The 21,893-nt window shown below is 40.1% G+C and overlaps 1 protein-coding gene across 4 annotated transcripts in view; it reads right to left on the minus strand.

Annotated features, from left to right (window-relative positions):
- PPP2R5E (protein phosphatase 2 regulatory subunit B'epsilon) overlaps positions 1–21,893 on the minus strand; it is a 152,600-nt gene that overhangs the window by 12,699 nt on the left and 118,008 nt on the right. For all 4 annotated transcript variants that reach the window (XM_029237008.1, XM_029237010.1, XM_029237009.1 and 1 more), the window contains exons 6-11: positions 8,729–8,859; positions 8,508–8,567; positions 7,418–7,526; positions 5,731–5,784; positions 5,578–5,628; positions 3,729–3,848 (exon numbers count right to left, since the gene is read on the minus strand). In XM_029237008.1, coding sequence (XP_029092841.1) covers positions 3,729–3,848; positions 5,578–5,628; positions 5,731–5,784; positions 7,418–7,526; positions 8,508–8,567; positions 8,729–8,859 — 525 coding nt within the window. The remainder of the gene's footprint in view (positions 1–3,728; positions 3,849–5,577; positions 5,629–5,730; positions 5,785–7,417; positions 7,527–8,507; positions 8,568–8,728; positions 8,860–21,893) is intronic.

Here is a 21,893-nt window from a genome sequence, read left to right on the forward strand (position 1 = left end):
CTGGCTGTACGTACATTCGCTTGCTATCTCAGACCCCTCTTTTCTGACTGCCACATTTATCAACTGACTCTCTGAATTCAGAGGAAGCCCTCAAAAAAAAAATCCAAAAAGTAATCTAAAATAACAATAATAATTCCAATAAACCAAAGTCTCAAGAAAATAAAAAATCTAAAAACCTCTAAAAATAGTAGTTATATGGGGAAAGGGAAAAAAGAGCAGCTTCTTTTATTCATACAGATTAAGAAATTATGTTTTAATTAAATAAATTTAAATTTAACTTAAATGTAATAGTTTAATTTAATAAAATGGTACAACCTGTGCCCACCAATAGACTCTGGGAAATTAGAACCTTTCCATTTACATTATTCAATTTGGTTCACAAAAAAATCCTGGGTCTCATAAGGCACTAGACACTCAAGAGTACAAAGAAAATAATTCACTATTATTGAATGTTTACTATATGCCAGGCACTGTGGTAAGTGTTTCACTTACATATTTTCTCATTTAATCCTCACAACCAACACACAGAGTAGGTACCATTATTTCTATTTTGCAAATGAGGAAACTGAGGCTCAGAGGAGATAAGCCATAGCCTCAAGGTCACATGGCTAGCAAGTGACAGACTCCTAAGTCCCTGCTTAACCTCTTCACTCTATTATCTCTATGGAGCTCGTGTGCTGGTAGGGAAAGGGGGTTCCACGATCCCCAATCCAACATGAACTGTGATAGATGATGTATCAGATCTAGAAATAAAGAGCCAGAGGAAAGAGCAGAAAGAACAATCCAGATCACTCGGGGGAGAGGAAGAGTGGCAGCAATGTACCACAGGCCATAGCATCTAAGCTGGGCTTTGAAGGATGAAGGAAAGAAGCCAAAGGAATTACAGGAAAGGGGGGCAGAGGCACCAACATGGACAATGTGTCTGGAAACATGAAGCATACATGTGGCTGAGGCAGGTAGAGCACAAGGCAAGGAAAGGGCAGGGTGAAGAGGAGGAATAGGCATGAGGCTGTTCTGAAAACAACCCATAGGAGACATTTTTAAAGAGACCACAAGAGGATGCTAGTAAAGGCAGAGAGACCTAGGCTTTTCCTATATCCAACTATGAGCCTGATATTTACCTGCTACTTAATGCTAATAAGTATCCTAAGCTCTATGTATCTATTTATCAATATGTAAAATCACTTACAGAAAGAAAGTCAGTATCCAGCAAAGCCCTTTAAAGAGGAAAGGCACTGCTTATGCAAAGTGAAAACTAGCATGTCTGACAGCAGGACAGAACCACTACTTTCCTGGGACCCACTGTCTTCCCGCACACACACAGTGCAGTGTCTCTAGCTCAGAGCCTTCTAACCCCAATGCCTCACCTGGGCAAGTAGTGAGCGGCATCTGACTACACAGAGTGACACTCGATAAATGTTTGTTGGATGAACCAATGAACACTCAATTAATGAACAAAGAACTTCTTTACTCTCCTTCTTTCTTTTGTTCTCAGTTTTACTTCTGTCAAGGAATTTAAAATTTTTTTCCTTCTGCTATGGACTGAATTGTGTCCCCGCTCCCCCACCTCCATCCCCGTCTCCCCCTCCTGCAGGAAATCCAAATGCTGAAGCCCTAACCCCTAGCGTGAGTGCATTTGGAGATAGGAGTTAATTAAGGTTAAATGAGGTCATATGGGTGGGGCCCTAATACGATAGGCTTGGTGGCCTTATACGGAGAGGAAGAGAGAGATTTCCTTCTCTTTCCTCAAGCATGCGGAGGGAAAGGCCATGTGAGGACACAGTGAGATGTGCAAGCCAGAAAGAGCCCTCAGAGAAGCATACCACGCTGGCACTCGGATCTCAGACTTCCAGTCTACAGAACTATGAGAAATCAATTCCTGTTGTTTAAGCCACACAATGTGGGGTGTTTTGTTATGGAAGCCTGCTGCAGTCTAAATGTTTGTGTCCCCCCAAAACTCCTACGTTGAGATCCTAACCTCCAAAGACGATGGGATTGGTGCCTTTTAAGAGACGGCTCCCAAGAGCTCCCTAGCCCCTTCCACCATGTGAGGATACAGCAAGAAGTCTGCGACCCAGAAGAGAGCCCTCACCCAATGGTGCTGCCACTCTGATCTCAGACTGCCAGCCTCCAGGACTGTGAGAAAAAATTTCTGTTGTTTATAAGCCACCAGAGTCTGTGGTATTTTGTTAGAGTAGCCCTAAGACACAGCCCTAGCTAATTATGACAGTCTGTCTCCTTTCTAAGCTTCTGAGCTTCATTTAAGGCTCCCTGGTGGTACTCATTTGAAAAGAGAGTCCCACTCTTTGCCCTCCATTACCACAAACACATGATAAAAACTGAAAAATAAGGTAAACAATCCAGATATTTGAGCACCACAGGCCATGTGTAATATGTAAAACATGTACATAGTGTCCCGCATTAAAAAAAAAAATCTAGACATGTCATATTATCTGAAGGTAATGGTTCATGTAATGGTTTCTACTCTTTTTTTGTTTTTTTGGCTTTGTGGTACAATTGCAAAGTTGTCATAAGATCACTGACTTGACATACTAAGATGTCTTTAGGTCAAAAATTAAAACAACAACTACAGCCAGTGTCTCTAACTATGCAGGATAATGACAGCTCAGAGAAAAGTCCACCATCAAGTCCCCCATGTTACCAATGGGGTTCTGTGCTGCCAAATACAATCTGAACAGTCTCTTCAAATCAACAGGCAGTATATAAATAATCAATTCTCTAGGTCTGTGACTTGGACCTTTGGTGAGACAGCCAAAGTATAAAACCTAACATGTTTCACCCAAGATCACCTTCTCTCCAGTGTGGGTCCCACAGCACTGCTAAAATGTCCCCAGTTGAGAAAAGGGTTGCCCAGGCTCACCCTCCCTGTGTTCTCCCAGAGCGGCCACAAGGAGGCAGAGTGGTGCCACAGGAAGGGCACGGGCTTTCACCAGAAGCGACGCCTATGTGACTCCCCACTCCCTATTAACTGGGGAACTTGAGCAAATCATTCTCTGAGCCTCATTTTTCTCATCTAGAAAGTGGGGGTGAAGCCTCAGAGGATAATTTGAAGTTTAGGAGTAATGTATGTAAAACATCTAGCACAGTATAGAATATCAGCATTCTCTTTTTCTTTTAAGCTTTATTCAGCATTCTCTCTTACACACTATAGGAGCCCTACCAGTCCACCTCTTATTCAGCCCTTTTACTTGAGACATGTTATTTTACCACTTTGAGGGTCAGTGTTTACGTCTGTAAAAATCATAATGCCCTCCTTGCAGAGTGGTCATGAGAATTCAAGTTACTGGACAGAAAGCACCCATCACAGCGGCTGTCATGTAACAAGTGTTCAAGATGAAGGTGGTGATTACCAAAAGTATTGTTATCGTGTGAAAAATCAGCCAATAAAAACAACAGGTAGGGCTTCCCTGGTGGCGCAGTGGTTGAGAGTCCGCCTGCCGATGCAGGGGACACGGGTTCGTGCCCCGGTCCGGGAAGGTCCCACATGCCGTGGAGCGGCTGGGCCCGTGAGCCATGGCCGCTGAGCCTGCGCGTCCGGAGCCTGTGCTCCGCAACGGGAGAGGCCACAACAGTGAAAGGCCCGCGTACCACAAAAAAAAACAACAACAACAACAGGCAGTTAGTGTCCATTACATTTCTTTCAATACCGATGAAACTTTACCAAAAGTTGTATAAGCCACTCTGGCTCATGCCCTCTTATTACTAACCTGAAAATGGGGGCTAGAGACACACTTGGCAATTTGTTTAAACAAAGGTTCTTGGATTTTAACAAACTGTGAAGGTTCAATCACATCCAATATTTCTTCCAGCTCCCCAAGGAACATAACCTGGAAGTACAGGCAAAACACAAAGTGTTAGGCGCTTGATTAAAAAATCCATATGGACAAAGAGGAATAATGAGGGTTTTGCACAGTTTTAATATAATGAAAATTTATACATAAAACCAAACATGAACAAAACAAATCAGGGTTTAACTTATGTTAGATGTTCATTTCACAAGGAATTCATCAGAGAGTACTTGTTAAGAACAAATTCCCTACGGCATTGAAAATGTGATTCTATTTACTCTGGAAAAAATACTCTGTGCTACATCTATTATACAGAATGAGGAGTACTTACACACTGCAGCAGGGCCCTGGGAAACGGGACTATCCCTTTGGGGCTCTCCTCCCCTACTCCATATTTTTAAAACAGTGGGCGAGTGGCCCTCCGGCAGGATGGACAAAGCTCACGGCGGCCGCACATGCAGGTATTTGCCAAACATTTACAGCCCCTGCTATGTGCTAGGCGCTCCTCTAAGAGACACCAGTTCGCAGAACACACGAAGTCAGAGAGACAAATGAGGAGGTTCAGCCACACACACACGCCACTTTAAACCCCTCAGCACACACGGACACAATCTCCACACTTACACACATATACATATGAACACGCTCACTCGCTACAGAGCACAATGAATCTTGTGACCTCAGTACCATGTGCCTCCAGAACCAGAGCTTTTAGATCACAAAATGGAATCAAATCAATAGTAGGGTCACTCGTTTCCAATATAATGGAAAACTGACAGAGAAGTTAAAACCACTTTCCTATTTAGGCATGAAGAAATAACTGCCTAGAAAAAAAATTAAGCCTGCAATTAAAGTACAAAACATGATGTTTTCATATCTTGAGATGCATCTGGGTAGCAATGCATAGTTTAATCTTACCTAACAGGTATTAAGAAATTAGATGATTTTCTGAAAATGTGTAAAGTAGGGTTTTGGAGAATTGTAGCTGATTTGAGAAGGAGGGTGTTTCTGTTAAAAGCGAAATATAGTCGAGCCTTGCCATTTGTTGAGAAACATTCTGAAGTTCTTCCAAAATACTCTCCAAATGAAAAACTAACAGCTGACCTTTGTTTGTGGGCCATTTTCCATATGGTTTCTAACCTTTCAGAAAAGTGGGTGCAGATCTGGTGCCCAGCTAGGCTCACCGCGAGGCTAAGAGCTTCACTTCCTCCACGGAAACCTCACACAGCACATGCTCACTTAGGTCTTGGCAAAAGTACAAATGATTGTAGATCAGAGATTTCCAGGGCCACCTGTGAACAGCTGAAACTAAAGGTCTGTAATATAGTTTAAGATTGTGCATAGTAAGATCCCACCTACATGAGGCTTTAAAGTAGGTATTGGGGCAGCTTGCTGTAGCATCTATCAACAGTGACAGCAAAACCTTCATATTTTGTAGGTGGTCACTAGGAAGGGGACATCAGTAGAGCTAGGCAGTTGGACACATGACTGGGGTCTGCCTTGGGCTTACCCAGGGCTGAGCAGCCCAGGGTAAAAGCCCAGGGTTCAGGAATCGGGGAGGCAGGTTGTGGCCTAATCACCTGTACTTAGCATACCCAGGTAGGCTACTTAACCTCTAAATAGCAGTTTCATAACTAGTAAAATGAGAATATTTACAGTCCTGCCTTGCTGAGTTACAATAAGGATTAGAGGAGATAATGCATTTTTACACATGCTTATTATCTCAGTGCTCTAGTAAGCTATTAACACACTGACATTGAGCACTTACCTCTTTTTGACTACATGTTTTGGGCCAAAATTTCATTAATCCCCTAATAACCTAAAATGAAAAGGAGAAAAACAAATTGCAGTTAATTTTCTTCTATACACCATGAAAAGTGGTCTTTCTGAAGTTTTTTGAAATTATGGAAAAAATACTTACTGGTTCTGTGAGTGAAGGATCTTTCTCCAGAAACTGTACTATGCAATATGCCAGCTGGAGAAACAAACAGACAAAAGACAAAATTGGAAATTCTATATACTCAGGGCTCAAAGATGTATTATTAAAAAGCCCTAAAAAGTTTCCAGAGTCTGGTTTTAATAACCGCACATTCAATTCATTTTTAAAATAAAATATATATAAAGCAAAATATGAAGCTACTTTTTCAAGCCAAAGATTGACACTAACAAGGCTCCAGGGAAATTTTTTTAAAAAGAATATTGGGACATGAAATATTCAGCTAATGAAAAGCAGAGGTGAAACAGCACATCCAGTATATTCTGAAAGTATCTCATCTACATATAGTTTGAGCTACATCTCATGGGCTTCTTTTCTCTTTGCTGGAACATCAACAGTACTGGGGTTTACTGTGGTTCCAGAAGAGTCCTATATGAGAAGCAGGCACTTATTAAAAACATTGCTGGTGGGAGACGCAAGAGGGAAGACATATGGGAACATATGTGTATGTATAACTGATTCACTTTGTTATAAAGCAGAAACTAACACACCATTGTAAAGCAATTACACCCCAATAAAGATGTTTAAAAAAAGTAAAAAATAAAAAAAAAAATAAATAAAAAATAAAAATAAAAACAAAAAACATTGCTGGTGGCATGAAATGGCACGCGCAAACTGAAGCAGCTTCATGGAAAGATAAAAGGTTGTACCTGCCACAGGTAGAGCCCTGGACAAACACGAAGAGTTCTACATCTGATGCTAACTCATCGAGGTAAGAATTTGTAAATGATCATGAAGTGTGATATCCTATTTCAAAAACTAGAGACAAGATCTGCAAAAGGGCTCGTAAAGATTCTTGGACAAGAAATCCACCCTTGCGAAACAACATTTTGATGGTGTTCTAAATTAGAAGCATATGGACTAATTTTTCCTCGAAACACAGCATTTCACATTTAAAGAGGAACACCACTCTGAAAAATGTGTTACATTTTTATGCAAACTCAAAACATTCCCATTGCAAGGAGGAGGGCGTCAGAGGTTTGAACTGGTAAAATTAAAATGCCACTAGATCATTTATCTACCTCCTAGTGACATGCTTACCATGCAAGGCAGTTTTAGCAGGGAAATTAGAGTGGGGACTAGACAGGGTGTGCTTTTTAAAGTAATGGAGGCTAAAAATAAAAGTAAGTGAAAAAACTGATTGATTTGTTTACTTGTGAGAGTGTTATTTGTATATAGAAAGTGAGAAAGAAATGGTGGATGAACTAGAAGAGGGGGCAAAGGGCAAGGATAGACTAATGCAAAATAAGGATGAGCTAAAAGATTCAAGAACATCCCAAAATGATTACACATGTCCAAAGGTACAAATCTGAAAAGCCCATTACATTTTATTATATGCAACCTGTTCAGTATATAATTGTGTGAACTTGGGCAAGTATCTAAGTTCTCTCTGTAAAATGATATGATTAAACAAATGCTTCTCCCACTTGAAAAATATCCCCATGACACTCCTATACATAGGAAAATATATACACATTTTTATTTGCCTTGGGGAATATTTTAAACTTTAACAAGCGTTTTGTTTGTGTAAATTAAGTAAATAACAATATCAATGAAACACTGGGTTTACAAACTTTATTTTGCTTCCAAAAGTAGTTGTACAAAATTCTACCTGGGCATGGAAGAGTGATAAGCTCCTCACAGTGTGTAAAGGGATCAACACTTTCACCAGAAACTGTTTGTGTTCTGCCTTAAGAGGTAAAGCAAAGCCATTGATAATACTAGGAAAAAGAAAAGAGACATGAATTAGCAATGTTACCACAACAAGCTAAATTGAGACACTGTTCTTGTGAGATTAGGTTAAATCTTAATCAGTTTATGTTTAGTCCAGAACAACCCAAAACCCACCCCAGTGGCATTCAAGACTTCTTAGTTGCTTTAAAGAATATCTTTAAGTAGGAAGGAAATTTAGAAGAAGGAAATTTGCTTCTGATCTCCCAGCAAAGGCTCCTGAGATCTCACACCTAGTTGGATAGTTCCCAAAAGCTTTTGTATCAACAACTCTTTATTTTTCCTTCCCTCTTTTCCTTCCCCAAATAATCGCCTGCCTTGCTCACTCATGACCTTTTCCATTTCCAGACATCATTCCTTCCCGTTCCTGAAATTGGCCCAGGCCAAGATTACCCCTGGGTAAAGAGCCCAACTATGGGAAGTCCCAGAGAGAACCGTGTGACTCCACCTTCCCTCTCTCCTCATATTAGGAGGAGAGACTAAGTAATCACATCGTCCAGTTACATTAGCTCTCTTGTGTGTAGAAACCCACACAACAGCTGTCTCTTTCCAATTCATTCCACTACTCCAGGCAGCAGCTGTTCAAGAACTTGACTTGGGTACACGGGCTCTTTGAAAATGTCAATCTTTCTAACTTATTATAAACTTACTTTCAAAAATTATGGCAGAGGAGAGGTAGCCTAGAAACGAAACTGACAAGAATAAGATGTAACTGGCCTGACTGCAATTAGATGAATAATGAATAAACTGTTAGCTCTTTCAGTCATTCCAAAAAAATAGCAATTCATAATTATAGAACAAGGGAAACACAAAACTGTGTCTTGTAGAGTCAGCTGGGAAACATGCTATAAGCACAGATGAGACCCGATGTACATACAAGCAAGGGATTTGGGGTAGCATTTCCCTGTGTCACCTGAACCTGTCACAACGACATTCACCTGAGATTAGCAATGAGATAAAAATGTGCTTACCTTCCTAATATTTCCAGCAGTTCAGCTACACCATTGAAGTGTTCTGTTTCATAAACAAACCTAAAAAGAGACAGAAAAGAAGAGGGGAGGGGAGGGGAGGAGAGGAGATAAAAGAAAAAAGAGAAAAAGTCAGTACACTATGGTCAAATATTTGAGGTTTACTTAATACTTCTATAAAACCACCAACTTTGCTTCTCCTTCTCCCCCCACCCTCCACTTACCTTAGAAAAATATTGTTAATCTGTTTTCGGATAAATGCTCTAAGACCAAGAAACTTGCCATAAATTCTGTGTAAGACTGTTTTTAAGTAGTCCCGTTCCCGTGGGTCTTCGCTGTCAAACAGCTCCAAAAGCTGTTGTAAATAGAAGACAGTGTCGCTGTCAAAAGCAGTTTCAGAAAAGGATTTGGGAATTCTGCCACTCACTTAAAATTCCTTCCTTCCTTCCTTCCTTCCTTCCTCCCTCCCTCCCTCCCTTCCTTCCTCAAAAAATTATTGAAAATCTATTATGTGCCAGGCACAGCGCTAGTCTTTGGGAATACAGTGATAAATAAGTCAGACAAGGGTAGCTTATACTCTAGAGAAGATATACACAATAATAACAATAATCATAATAATAGGTAACACATATACAGCACTTAGTATGATCATCAGGCAATTTTCTAAGCAATCTACTTATATTAATACTCCTTATGAGGTAGTCTTACTCCCATTTTTCAGAAGAGGAAATTGGGGCAGAGAGATGCTAAGTAACTTGCGCATGGTCTCAAGCAGTAGAGCTGGGATTTGAACCCAAGCAGTTGAGACCCTAGAGTCCATTACCTCAATCACCACAATTCTATACAATAAGCCATCTACTGAGCTTATGTTCCAAATATATAGTTAAGCTTTCAGCTCTGCCAGAGCATTCAAGTAAATTTAGATAACCCACACCAAAGCAAGCATCAAAGTTCCCAACAATACTGGCAATGTTCTCTTTCTAGATCCTGAGGTTACCACTGAGGTAAACACTTACGATTTCCATATGTATGTTATACATGAATAACATTATTTTTAAGTTCCCAATCATTTGTAATCTAAAGGCAATAACTGAATCCTGATAAGATCACACCTTATCAGAATTGAAAACATATGTCAACACAAAAACTTGTACATGAATGTTCACTGCAGCATGATTCATAATAGCCCCAAAGTGGAAAAATAACCCAAACGCCCATCAACTGCTGCAAAGTGTGCTTGCAGTGGAATAGTATGCAGCTGTAAAGAGGAATGAAGTACAAAAATATGTTACCACGTGGATGAACCTCTCAAACATCATGCCAAGTGGAAGAAGCCAGACACAAAAAGGCCACATATTGTATGATTCCATTTATATGAAATGTCCAGAATAGGCAAATCCATAGAGACAGAGAGCAGAATGAGGAGTGACTGCTAAGGAGTATGCTGTGTCTTTGGGAAATGATAAAAAGTGCTCTGCACTTACATAACAGTGATGGTTACACAACTCTGTGGAATATATTAAAAAACATCAAATTGTAAACTTTAAAAGGCTGAATTCTATGGTATATGAATTGTATCTCAATAAGGCTTCTATTTTTTTTTTAAACAATAGTGGGCAGGTTCCTCTAGCTGAAGAACAAACTTGGAGACTGGTTTGAATTTTACTGAGTTCTTCATACCTTCATTATCATTGCAATAAAACAAAACTCATAGTTCTAATGTTGACTTCATAGCAAAACATTTCAAGAGCATATAGAGAGCATACAAATGAAGAGACTACCCTAATTACCAAAAAAAGCTATCAGGACAGACTAAAGCATGATTTCAGGTGATTAAGACTGAGGCTGAGACCGACAGCAGAAGAACGCAGTGGGCAGTAATCAAATAAATCATCTACTTTGGTGCTTTTCTTTGAACAAAAGACAGAGTTACAGACAAAAAAAAAATCCCTTTACATAATGGCAGAAAGCACAAACTGAAGAATAGTCTTCAAAACTGGGCAGTGAGACAGACAAAATTTTTGACTGTACAATGTCATGCATCCATTCAAACAATGAATGTTTCAAATGAGTATGTCGCCAGTCACTGGGCAAGGTGTCAGGGATACAATGATGAGCAACACTGCTTTTACAGAGCCTAACGCAATGAGGGATACAGGGAAATAAGCAGCATGGTAAGTGGCTCGGGATACTATATAAATACATAGCAGACACATCTACTCTATTTGGGAGAACTGGAGTGATCAGGGAAGGCTGCTATAGGAAGTGACATCCATGAAGAAATTAGGAGTTAGAGGTGAAGGAAGTGTTCACGGCAGATTCAATAACACATACCTTCACCAGCAGCCTATCTAAACAGAAGATGTGGTTAAAATACCTGCCATCTCTCTGCATACTTTGTCATGCAATCAATCAACCAGTCAATCAGTCAATCTCTGCACGCACCAGGGATTGTCCTCTTTGCTGCGCGCATGCACGTGTGCACACACACACGAACAAACTTGGAGTCCACAGGAAAGCAATGAGCAAGTCAACTACACATTTCCACAAGAAACGGTCTAAGAAAGAAAGATGTGAACGCTATGGGCAAAAAAGGCCCCACCGGCTCAGTATCTCTTACCTAATGCCTGCATAAAATGACAGAAGATTGCTAACCTACTCATTCCATTCCTTGTTAATAGAAATAATTATCCTTTGAGTTCTATTTTTTTAGTTGGTTTCTATTTTCAAGTGTTGTAAAAGGGCTTAATGAGTAATTTGCAACTAACGTAGGGAAAGGTTTGAGGGGGTGTACTTTTAGCAAAACTTGAATCAACCATGCTTATGTACTGTTAATCTTTTTTTTTTTTTTTTTTTTTTGCGGTATGCGGGCCTCTCACTGTTGTGGCCTCTCCCATTGCAGAGCACAGGCTCCGCACGCGCAGGCTCAGCGGCCATGGCTCACGGGCCCAGCCGCTCCGCGGCATGTGGGATCCTCCCGGACCGGGGCACGAACCCGCGTCCCCTGCATCGGCAGGCGGACTCTCAACCACTGCGCCACCAGGGAAGCCCTGTACTGTTAATCTTTAAGAGTTTAATGAACACATAATAATTAAACAAAAATTATTTAACTAATGTTTCCATTAGGTCCTCAAAGAAAATGTATTACCAGGCACCTAACCTGAGTGAGTTTTAAAGCCACAAATATTATATATTCTATGTTCTTTGAGAAAGATGAATTGCAGTATATAAACTAATTTTCTGCTGCTCTACAGAACACACTCTTGATTTCACGATGTTATGAGACAAAAGAAAAGGTAGAACAGTGCACAGGCCCAAACAGAGGAGAGAGTGGGATGAGCTCTAATTTCCAAAACAAAGTAATATTTGTGTGCTTAGTCATATATACACTTCAAACACTCCCCACAAAAAAAAAAAGCAATGAAAAACATAATCCAGTATTTGTAAATGCCTAGGTAGACTATGCTCCCTACAATGTAACAGGCAACTTGTTGTCAAAGAAGCGAAGCTAGAGTTTCCAGGGTGATTACAGAGCAAAGACAGACCTGTCAACATGCTGTCTCCTAGTTTACAAAATCAGCCTTCCTGAAACTAACAGACAGAGATGAACTGCCTAGTGATTTAGCCAAAGAACCTCCCCTGAACCTCATAATAAATCTACAGTGAAATTAAAAGGGCAAAATGAAAAAGGTAGTTAGGGTCCTTCAGTTAGACTTGGGAGATTGAACCTCTCTCCTCTTGAACACTCCCTGAAGTGAGAGAAAAAAGAATAAAAATGGAAGAAATCCATGGGGCAGAAAGGATTGGAGAGCAGATTAGACAAATTTGCACATCTCTCAAAGATGGAAAGTAGATGGCAAGGGGTAACTATCTTAGGTTTCCTCTTTCTCCACTCTGCTAAATGTTTTTCCATTCTGCCAGCAGGGAGGGACGCCAACAAGAAGCAAGCCAATTCACACCAGGGAACCCTTAAAAGGCATAAGAATTGAAGGCACCAGATATATTTGATGTCAAGGGTGTGAGAAGCTAGAAACAGCAGAACTGATTGAAAGCCTGGAGAAAGAGTAACAAGACCTCCCAGATCCTCTGTCCCATGCAGTGTACTGAAGATTGAAAATCAAGGTCTGGAGGGAATAAATGAGTAAGTCTCTAGTCTTGGGGATATCAGATATAGCTAAAGTAAAACAGTTATTGAAAATAATGGGATTTAATAAAATTCTGCATGCTGAAGAACATGACCTTTGCCAGGCCCCTCCCTGACTAAGCTCTCAATTCTGACTGAGGCAGGAGATTAGACGGTCCCCTTTTGGGGAAATTGACAGCCTCAAGAGGAAAACACCTGCAGATATACTAATATTTGAAGGTTTCTCAATGAAATGGCAAGGCCTCTGCCTAATGTGCCAAGTGTCTCCCACTTACGCGTGCGTACACACACACACACACACACACACACACACACACTCACACTCACAGACACAGGTTCTAGGAGGCTTTTTTTTTTTTGTGGTACGCGGGCCTCTCACTGTTGTGGCCTCTCCCGTTGCGGAGCACAGGCTCCGGACGCGCAGGCTTAGCGGCCATGGCTCACGGGCCCAGCCGCTCCACGGTACGTGGGATCTTCCCGGACTGGGGCACGAACCTGTGTCCCCTGCATAGGCAGGCGGACTCTCAACCACTGCACCACCAGGGAAGCCCTCTAGGAGGCTTTTTTTGGACTAATGTATAACTATGAATATTGTCAAAGATCACCAAACACTCTAACATAAAAGATAGAGAATGAATATTGTCAAAGATCACCAAACACTCTAACATAAAAGATAGAGACCAAAACAAACCATCATAAAGAACTCAGAGGAAATAGCCATACTGCAAGGAGCAGAAAAAAACTGCAAAAAATGAACCTATAACATCCCCAGAAATAAACAAATCTACTAGATACTTGAAACAAAATCAGAATGCTATTACAGATGAATATTCAGAAAATAAAACAGAGCTTTTGGAAATTCAAGATGTAACAGAAATAAAAGTTTCAGAAGGACTGGTGCATTAAAATGAGCAAATCTATGCTGAAAGTATAACCGAACGATGAAGATTGTAACAGAAGAAAGAAGATAAGAAAACTAAAGGATCAATCCAAGAGGTCCAACACATGACTAACAGACATTTTAAATGGGTACAGAGACAGAGAAACAGAGAAAATAAAGAGAAGGAAATTATCTGAGAAATAATTCAATGTAATTTTCTAGGATAAAAGGACATGAGTACATGAGTTTCAATACAGATGAGGGCCATTATGTCCTCTGCACAATAAATGAACAAAGCACAACACTTTGAAGTTTCCGGACATTGTGGACAAAGAGTAGATCACAAAAGCTTACAGAGAAAACAGGTCACTATAAAGGATAAGGAATTCAGCTGGCACAGGCCTTCTCAACACCAACACTGAAAGCTAGAAGACAATAGAGCAATTCCTTAAAACCGCTGAGGGAGGATGGGCTCCAACCTAGAAATCCAAACCTAGCCAAAACATCAACCAAGTATGTGGGTAGAATAAAGCCATTTTCAGAGCAGGGCTCAAAAAATTTACATCCCATTCATGCTTTCTTAGGAAGCATTTAGAGTATGTATCCCACCAAAATGAAAGAGAGGAAACCAAGGAAATAAAGACATAGTCCAGAAAAGCTAAGTCCCAGGATGGCCACTGCAGATACAGCCTAGAGAAAGCAGCCAGTGCCAACTAGAGCAGGATGACTGGAGCTCCAGAAAAAAGGCCTCCAAGAGAAAAAAAAAAAAAAAAAAGACTAGTTATCAGCGTGGGCCAGACTGGGAAGAGTTGTATGGTGCTCTCAGAGAACTAAGGGATGAACTAATGACGACTACATAAGAAAGCAAGCGAGTGAAAAATAAGGCAACTACTAATTCTAGGGGTTAAAAAAAAAAAAGCCCTACAGGAAAAGAAATGTAATTATAGCATAATGTGTGCCTTGGCTCTGAACAACATATACACAGTCATACTAATGCAAACACTACAATTTGATTGAATTAAACTTTGTGACATAACTGCATTGGAAAGACATAGAGGGAGACATGTAGTGGCTTATAGTAGGAACAGATGAAAAAAATCAACAAACGGCAGTAAGAGTGCTCTTTAGAAGTATGGAGATACATATGAGGAAACAGCTAGAAGACTTGAATGTGGTTACCTATAGGGAATGAGACTGTGGGTTGGGGAAGGATCAGGCAGGGCTTGCTATTTTTCTTTATAAACCATATGAGCAAAAGACTTGAAACAAAAAGCCCATTACCCTCTTCTCCATAAAGAAGCAACTGCCCAGGGCTATTTCATGTAAAAAAAAGAGTAAATAATCAATGAAATTAGTATTCTCGATGTTTTAAACCAAACTAAAATCAGATCTCTACATGTCTGGCTTTGTTTTTCACTTAAGGTACTCTGCTAGGTGAAAAAAAAATTATCTTCCTAATACCTTCACCTCGATCAAGTAATAAAGCACCTGGAGAAAACAGCCCAGAACCAAGAAAGAAGAGCCAGCGGCAGCCTGACTCCCATGAATCATAACAACTCAAGAGGACCAACATATGAAATGAACTGACCTATTGGCAACCACTGAGCGAGCACAGCGTGGACAAGGAATCAAAAGGTTGCACATTATAAGCTTCCAGCAGTTCTGACTTCAGGACCCCTTATAACTCAGTATAAACATTTCAAAGGTGTCAGTCATACAAACATGAACAACTCTGCCAAGTCACAGGCTTTTATTTCTCTCCTAATTTCAGCATTTTTCCTACAAAGTAGAAAAGTCCATTCTATTCTCCCTCAAGCACTTATTCCAACTGATTCAAGAAAACCCTGCGATTTAAATTTTTAATTCGGTCAGCATTTCAAGAAAGAGTTGCTATGGTACATAATAATGCACTTAGTGGGATACAGGCAGGGACTAGCTACATAATTTGTGGGCCCAGCACAAAATGAAAACGTAGTGCTCCTTGTTCAAAAAGTACTAAGAATTTCAAGACAGCAACAGCAAAGCGTTAAACCATGGAAAAGGTCCTTCTAAGCACAGGGCCCGCTGCCCCTGCACGAGTTGCTTGCCTACCAAGCTGGCTCTGGATGCAGAAGTCAGAGCAGTACAGCCCTTTTTTAAGGTTTTTGAGTTATAGGTTGGACAGGATGGGATGGGGCAATTTATTGTTAACTGGTTATGTCTATCTGATAAAATTCCTGGTAGAAATAAACTCTCTAAAGTTTTATTTGCTATAGACTCTGAGAGAGAAATGTAAGCATTTTGACATATTCAAGGAACTTGTTTGGAAAATAGTTCTTTGTTTTAGAGCTGAGATTCAAGGCCTCGTGAATTTTATTTCAGTTAAGAACCTAACATTTTTTCATGGGTTGGTTTTGTATCATGTCCAATTTGTCTTCGGTTTTTAAAACACAATAACAAAAGGTCACTTTTAAGGACAGGCTGGATGATTTGCATAATTTGCATGATAATTACAGTACCTTTAAGCTAAATATAACCACAAATGTGAAGTACAAATTACTAAGGAGCCATCTCCGGCAGTACATATGTTTATGGAGATACTTGAATAGTACATCTCTTAGCAACCACTGACTACTTTTCAGACTTGCAGAGTGGTTGAACGCAGTCTTTAGAGATATGCTACTAAACTCTTACCACGACAATTCACCCAGTGACATAATTCAAGGTTTGGCAATTCATTTTTGGTCTTGGGGGAGGGAAGTGTCATAAAGAAACCATTTTCCCAACCACCCTAATGCAGATGAAAATTATCTTTACTGGGAATAGACAAGGTTGTTTCCAAAGCCTAGGCAAGCCAACACACTTATAGCTAAGTTACCCAAGTCTAAAATCAACAACATTACCATGGACACAAGGGCACTATTTAATCAATCGACTAGCTTTGATAAGTCTCTGACAGCTTCCTTATGTAAAGACTTAGATTAAGTACATAAGAAATGCTAAAGGTTATGTAAATCTAGATTTAACAAAAATTACTACGAAACGTAAACAAAGTAGTCCATTCTGAAGTAAAGAAGAGCAAACCCTTCAAAGGTACAAGTCACTGACGATTTTGACTGGCCCATACAAAAATCTAGGTTTCCAGGTTCTCTTAAAAAATCAGAAGAATCTAGCAACACTTGGCCCACTTAGCAATCAGCCAACAGTTAACAGGAACAGATTGGCAGCAGGGTCCGAGCTCTCTAGGTCACCACTGTTTCCATCAACTCCTTTCTGTTACATCCAGACTACTTCATTACGTATCACTTGTCTGGCCTCTGTAAAGATTTGAATGCGCTTTCCCTGGTTCTTACACACTAAAAAGTACATGCTCCTGGCGCTAATTAAACATTTACTTCTAACACTGATTGGAAGAAGTCAGTTGGTGAAGTGGAACTGATGAGAATTCAAGGACAAGAGACCATATTTAACATCTTTAAAAATCCCAACAGCCCACGAAGAACCATATAAGCAGAGTCCAAAGGGTTTTTTGATTTTTTAGAATGGTAGAAGTTAGATTTCAAAAAATGGATAACATGCTAGGTAAGACATGACAGACTAACATCATGTAACTTCCTGGATTGAGGCTGTTCTAGAAAATAATGGTAAAGAAAGTCTTAAAAACAAGAACTGATCCTAATAAAGATAGTAGTGACAACAGCAGTGTAACATTTACTGAACAGTTACTATTATCAGGAATTGTTCTTAGTGCTTACATACATATACACTTATTAAATCTGCACAAGAACCTTACAACATAATTACTATCATATAATGGATATTTTGCATCTACTTTCCAGATGAGGAAACTGAGTCATACAGCAGTTATATAACTTGCCCAAGGTCATGCACTAAAAAATGGTAGAGTCTGAATCCAAACCAGTCTATACACTTAACCACTAATCTATATTGCTTCCTGCTGAGGAATTAAAACGAGAGGTATTGAAAGAGGCCCTTGAGGCAACACAGGAAGCTTGCCACTGAGCTTCAGACCTTAAAAGGACATGCACAAATGATAAAAGGAAGGAAATACAAAAAAATGTTAAGTATAAAAGAATGGCATAGTCTTATAAAACATAGTCTTGGGAAGATTAATGAACAGAATCAGCTGAGTTTTACAAAAATGCAAGGCAACAAAATGAGAATGTAGCTGTAATTGAAATATTTTGACTATTCTTATTGATTATAACATACATGTTCACTATTTAAATGCAAAAACTAGAAATTAGAAAGTAAAGATCATCACACATAATCTTACACCCCACCAGACAATTAATAAAAACGTGGTGTATCTCCTTCCAAAATTTTTAGTGCAGAGACAAACATTCCTTTTCCCTAAAATAACAGACTCAGGTTCAAAATATCATACTGTTCCATAATGTGCATGCTTCACTTAAAAACAGATCATGTGTAGCTCTATCTCATTCTCTTTATAGACTAATGAATATTTCCTTAAATGAATGTCCACAGTTTATTCAACCAACCCCTACTGAAGACCTTTTAAATTGTTTCCAATTTTCTAATAATCATTAACAATGATACATTCAATATCCTTGTACATATTGCTTGGTATACACATCTACTTCTCACGGAATTGCTCAGTCACAATCTAAGTCAATAGAATTCTATCAGATCTCCTCTTCAGAGCATTATACCAATTTAATATATATGTATGTAGGCAGGTATCTATCTTATCTATTTATTCATATATTTTTTATGAGTTTTATAGCATACTAAAAAGGGTCTTTTCCACCCAAGCCTCTACTATGTTCCAGTCTCCTGTACCCATACCATGCTGTTTTAATTAATGTACCTTTACAGTATGTTTTAATATCTAATAAAGTATCACTAGTTTTCTTTTTCAAAAACTGTTTTATTTCATGAACTCTGAAATTTTCAAATAGAAAAACTTCTGAAATTTTAATTAGAATTGCACTAAATGTACAGATTAATTTGGAGAGTCTATGGGCATTTTTATGATGGCAAGTCTTCCCACCTAGGATTACGTTACATTTCTGCATTTATTCAAGCCTTCTTTGCAAAATTTTTATTGTAAGTTTCACAAAAATTTTAAAATTTTGTTTCAAAAGGTGGAAGTTTTAAAACTAATATCGGAATCAAGAAAAATAAGACATCCTACCAATGTGGACAGGTAATATAATATAAGGATGTGAAAAGAGGAATTGATATTTAATGAGCAACTATTAGGCCCCATATATGCTACCAGCAGACATTTATACAAGTCATATTATTTTATCATCATAACAGCCTATTTTTTTGTAACTTGTAAGAAAGACGACTGTTATTGTCATTTTATAGAAGAAAACACTGAGGCTCAGAATAGTCAATTATCTGCCCAAGTTTTCAGTACCTGTTTAAGACTGAAGGTAGGGAGCCTGTGTTTGTATCCATAGTGCCAATTCAATTAAGAAGATTTAACAGTTGTCAGTTTGGGGGTATATCTTATTTTACTGAACAGTATCTCACTTATTCTGTTATCCCCATGTCATGAATGAGGAAACTCGTGCTTGGTAGCAAATGTATTAACTTGCTGAAAGTCACATTGCAAGTAAGCAGAAAAGCCAGGGTTTGAATGCAGTTTCTTCTTATCCCACAGCTCATATTCTTAGCTCCTAAAATATACTTAGAGTACATAGGGGAGTAAGGATTCCAATCCAGAGCCTTCTAAGTTTCTCTTCACTACATCCTGTTAAAATAGCCCAATTCTTTTTTTTTTTTGGATACACGGGCCTCTCACAGTTGTGGCCTCTCCTGTTGCGGAGCACAGGCTCCGGACGCGCAGGCTCAGCGGCCATGGCTCATGGGCCCAGCCGCTCCGCGGCACGTGGGATCTTCCTGGACCGGGGCACGAACCCGCGTCCCCTGCATCGGCAGGCGGACTCTCAACCACTGCACCACCAGGGAAGCCCAAAATAGCCCAATTCTTATTTTGCTTTTGGGGATGCAGGAATCAGAGTCAGAACAGACTGTAAAGAATACAGCTAGCTGCTACAGAAAGTAAGTGTAAATCTTGTGGCTAGAATAAATTATGTCTTACTAAATAAAAGAGTTCTGAGTTGAAAACTCTTTTTGAGATCTTTGAGAATCCACAGAGGATAAGAAATCTGCTCAAAGAAAAGGAATAAGGTGAATGTCATCCTGATTTGCAATAGGGAAAAGTATGAGGGTTCCCATGGCACAAGAAAACCAGGCTAGGACCAGGTAGCACCTTGGGAGTCCATGCGGTAGAGAAAAAAGAGGGAAAACTGAGGGTATGCAAAATGAATGAGCTGACTAGACGGTACAGACATACGAAGGACCTGCCAGCTCAAGGACAGTTAAGGCATGGTGGTCAGAGGAAGAGGACGGTAGGGTGGGATGGGGGATAACAGGATAGAATCTCAGCAGTAATGCTCAAGCTCCAAAAGGCTCACCCATTGCCATCAGGTCTCAAGTCGGGACCAAAACTCTTGAGGAAGGAAGCTTAGGAGAAGCAGGCAGGGGATTGAGTCCCCACTCCTAGAAGGTGTTGGGGCAAACTTAGGGAAGGAAAAGGAATAAGAGGCCAACTTTACAGGTTACGAACATGAATGAACAGGGTAATTTGGAAGATGGCAGCTGATAGGCAACCAGAGCTTATCCCCATCATGAAAATTAGTACACTGGTTACTCACGTGATTACATTCAAGTACCACTCAGTGGTGACGTTAATTCCTCCAATACCCTGCCTGACCCTTTCATAACTGATGCAGGCACTGAGGTGAGCCCTGGTCTAAAGGCTGAGTTCATCAACAGATCCAGCAGAGGGAAGATAAAGAAGGCAAAAAAGTTGAAAAAAAGAGGCAGGGACTGAAAATATAAAGCATAAGTAGATGAGCTTCACTATTTATACTTTATTACTTGTCTCTCACAAAACTTGGGGACAGATGATCAATGCCATGATTTGCAAGTACTTAGGGCAACATTACCAGTAAACCAATAGGAGCCCCCAGAAGTTCACTAATGCCCCGTGGCAGACGAATGGCGTTCCTTTTTATTTCTTTTTCTTTTTATTTATTATTATTATTCTTTTCGGCTGTGCCCGCAGCTTGAGGGATCTTAGTTCCCTGACCAGGGATCGAACCCAGGCCCTTGGCAGTGACAGTGCAGAGTCCTAACCACTGGAGAGCCAGGGAATTCTGGCATTCCTTTTATGATAATGTTCCAAGGCCCATGGAGGAGGGGAATGCTGTAAACATGAAGTCCTGGCTTCTACCATCACATCTGATGAAGTCTCTACACTCTCCTTATAAACAAAAATCTTAAATGCGAAGATGAGGACATCCTAGGGTAAATTTCTTTTTCTTTTTTTTTTAAAGATACTTTTTTTTAAAAAAATATTTATTTATTTATTTTATTTTTGGCTGTGTTGGGTCTTCGTTGCTGTGCACAGGCTTTCTCTAGTTGCTGTGAGCGGGGGCGGGGGGGGGGGCTACTCTTCATTGTGCTGCACGGGCTTCTCATTGCGGTGGCTTCTCTTGCTGCAGAGCACAGGCTCTAGGTGCGCGGGCTTCAGTAGTTGTGGCACGTGGGCTCAGCAGTTGTGGCTCGTGGGCTCCAGAGTGCAGGCTCAGTAGTTGTGGTGCATGGGCTTAGTTGCTCCGCAGCATGTGAGATCCTCCTGGACCAGGGCTCGAACCCGTGTCCCCTGCATTGGCAGGCGGATTCTTAACCACAGTGCCACCAGGGAAGCCCCCATCCTAGGGTAAATTTCTAACCAGCTCAGGGAGGGAATCCAAACACTGTTATTAGTGAATCTGTGCTAAAATAAAGGGAAGTTGCTAAAGGCATGCCACAGGCCTCTATCCTGAGTCCTGGCTAGTTTAACAATTTTAATCAATGGCTTCAATGAGACCAATTGCTAGTAATCACAGACGTGATTGGAAGGCACAGTGAATAAGGTGGATGACAGAATCAAGATCCAGAAAGACTTCAGAAGGCTGGGGAGATAAGATATTCCATAGGAATACATGTCAGATCCTACACCTAGATAAAAAAGCAAACTGTAAAATGAACAAGGGAAAACGAAAACGGGTTTATGACAACATGTGTAAAACTAAATTAGAAGTCAGTTAAGACCACAAGCTTATTAACCTAAATTAGCAGTGTCATGGAACAGCAAGAAGAGCTAATGAGACTTCCCCTTTAAGAAGCCTAGCATCCAGACAAGGGAATGGAGACCCCCAACTCTAAGCTGCATTGGATTGACCAGGCTCAGGGCACTGTGTTCAGACATAGATGTCATCCTTGAAGACAAATGGACACATGTTGAAGACCAAAAACTGACAAATGAGACAGGGTTGACAGA

This window comes from Monodon monoceros, unplaced genomic scaffold, assembly GCF_005190385.1.
Source record: "Monodon monoceros isolate NGI ecotype Baffin Bay Population unplaced genomic scaffold, NGI_Narwhal_1 Super_Scaffold_21, whole genome shotgun sequence".
NCBI classification, from domain to species: domain Eukaryota; kingdom Metazoa; phylum Chordata; class Mammalia; order Artiodactyla; family Monodontidae; genus Monodon; species Monodon monoceros.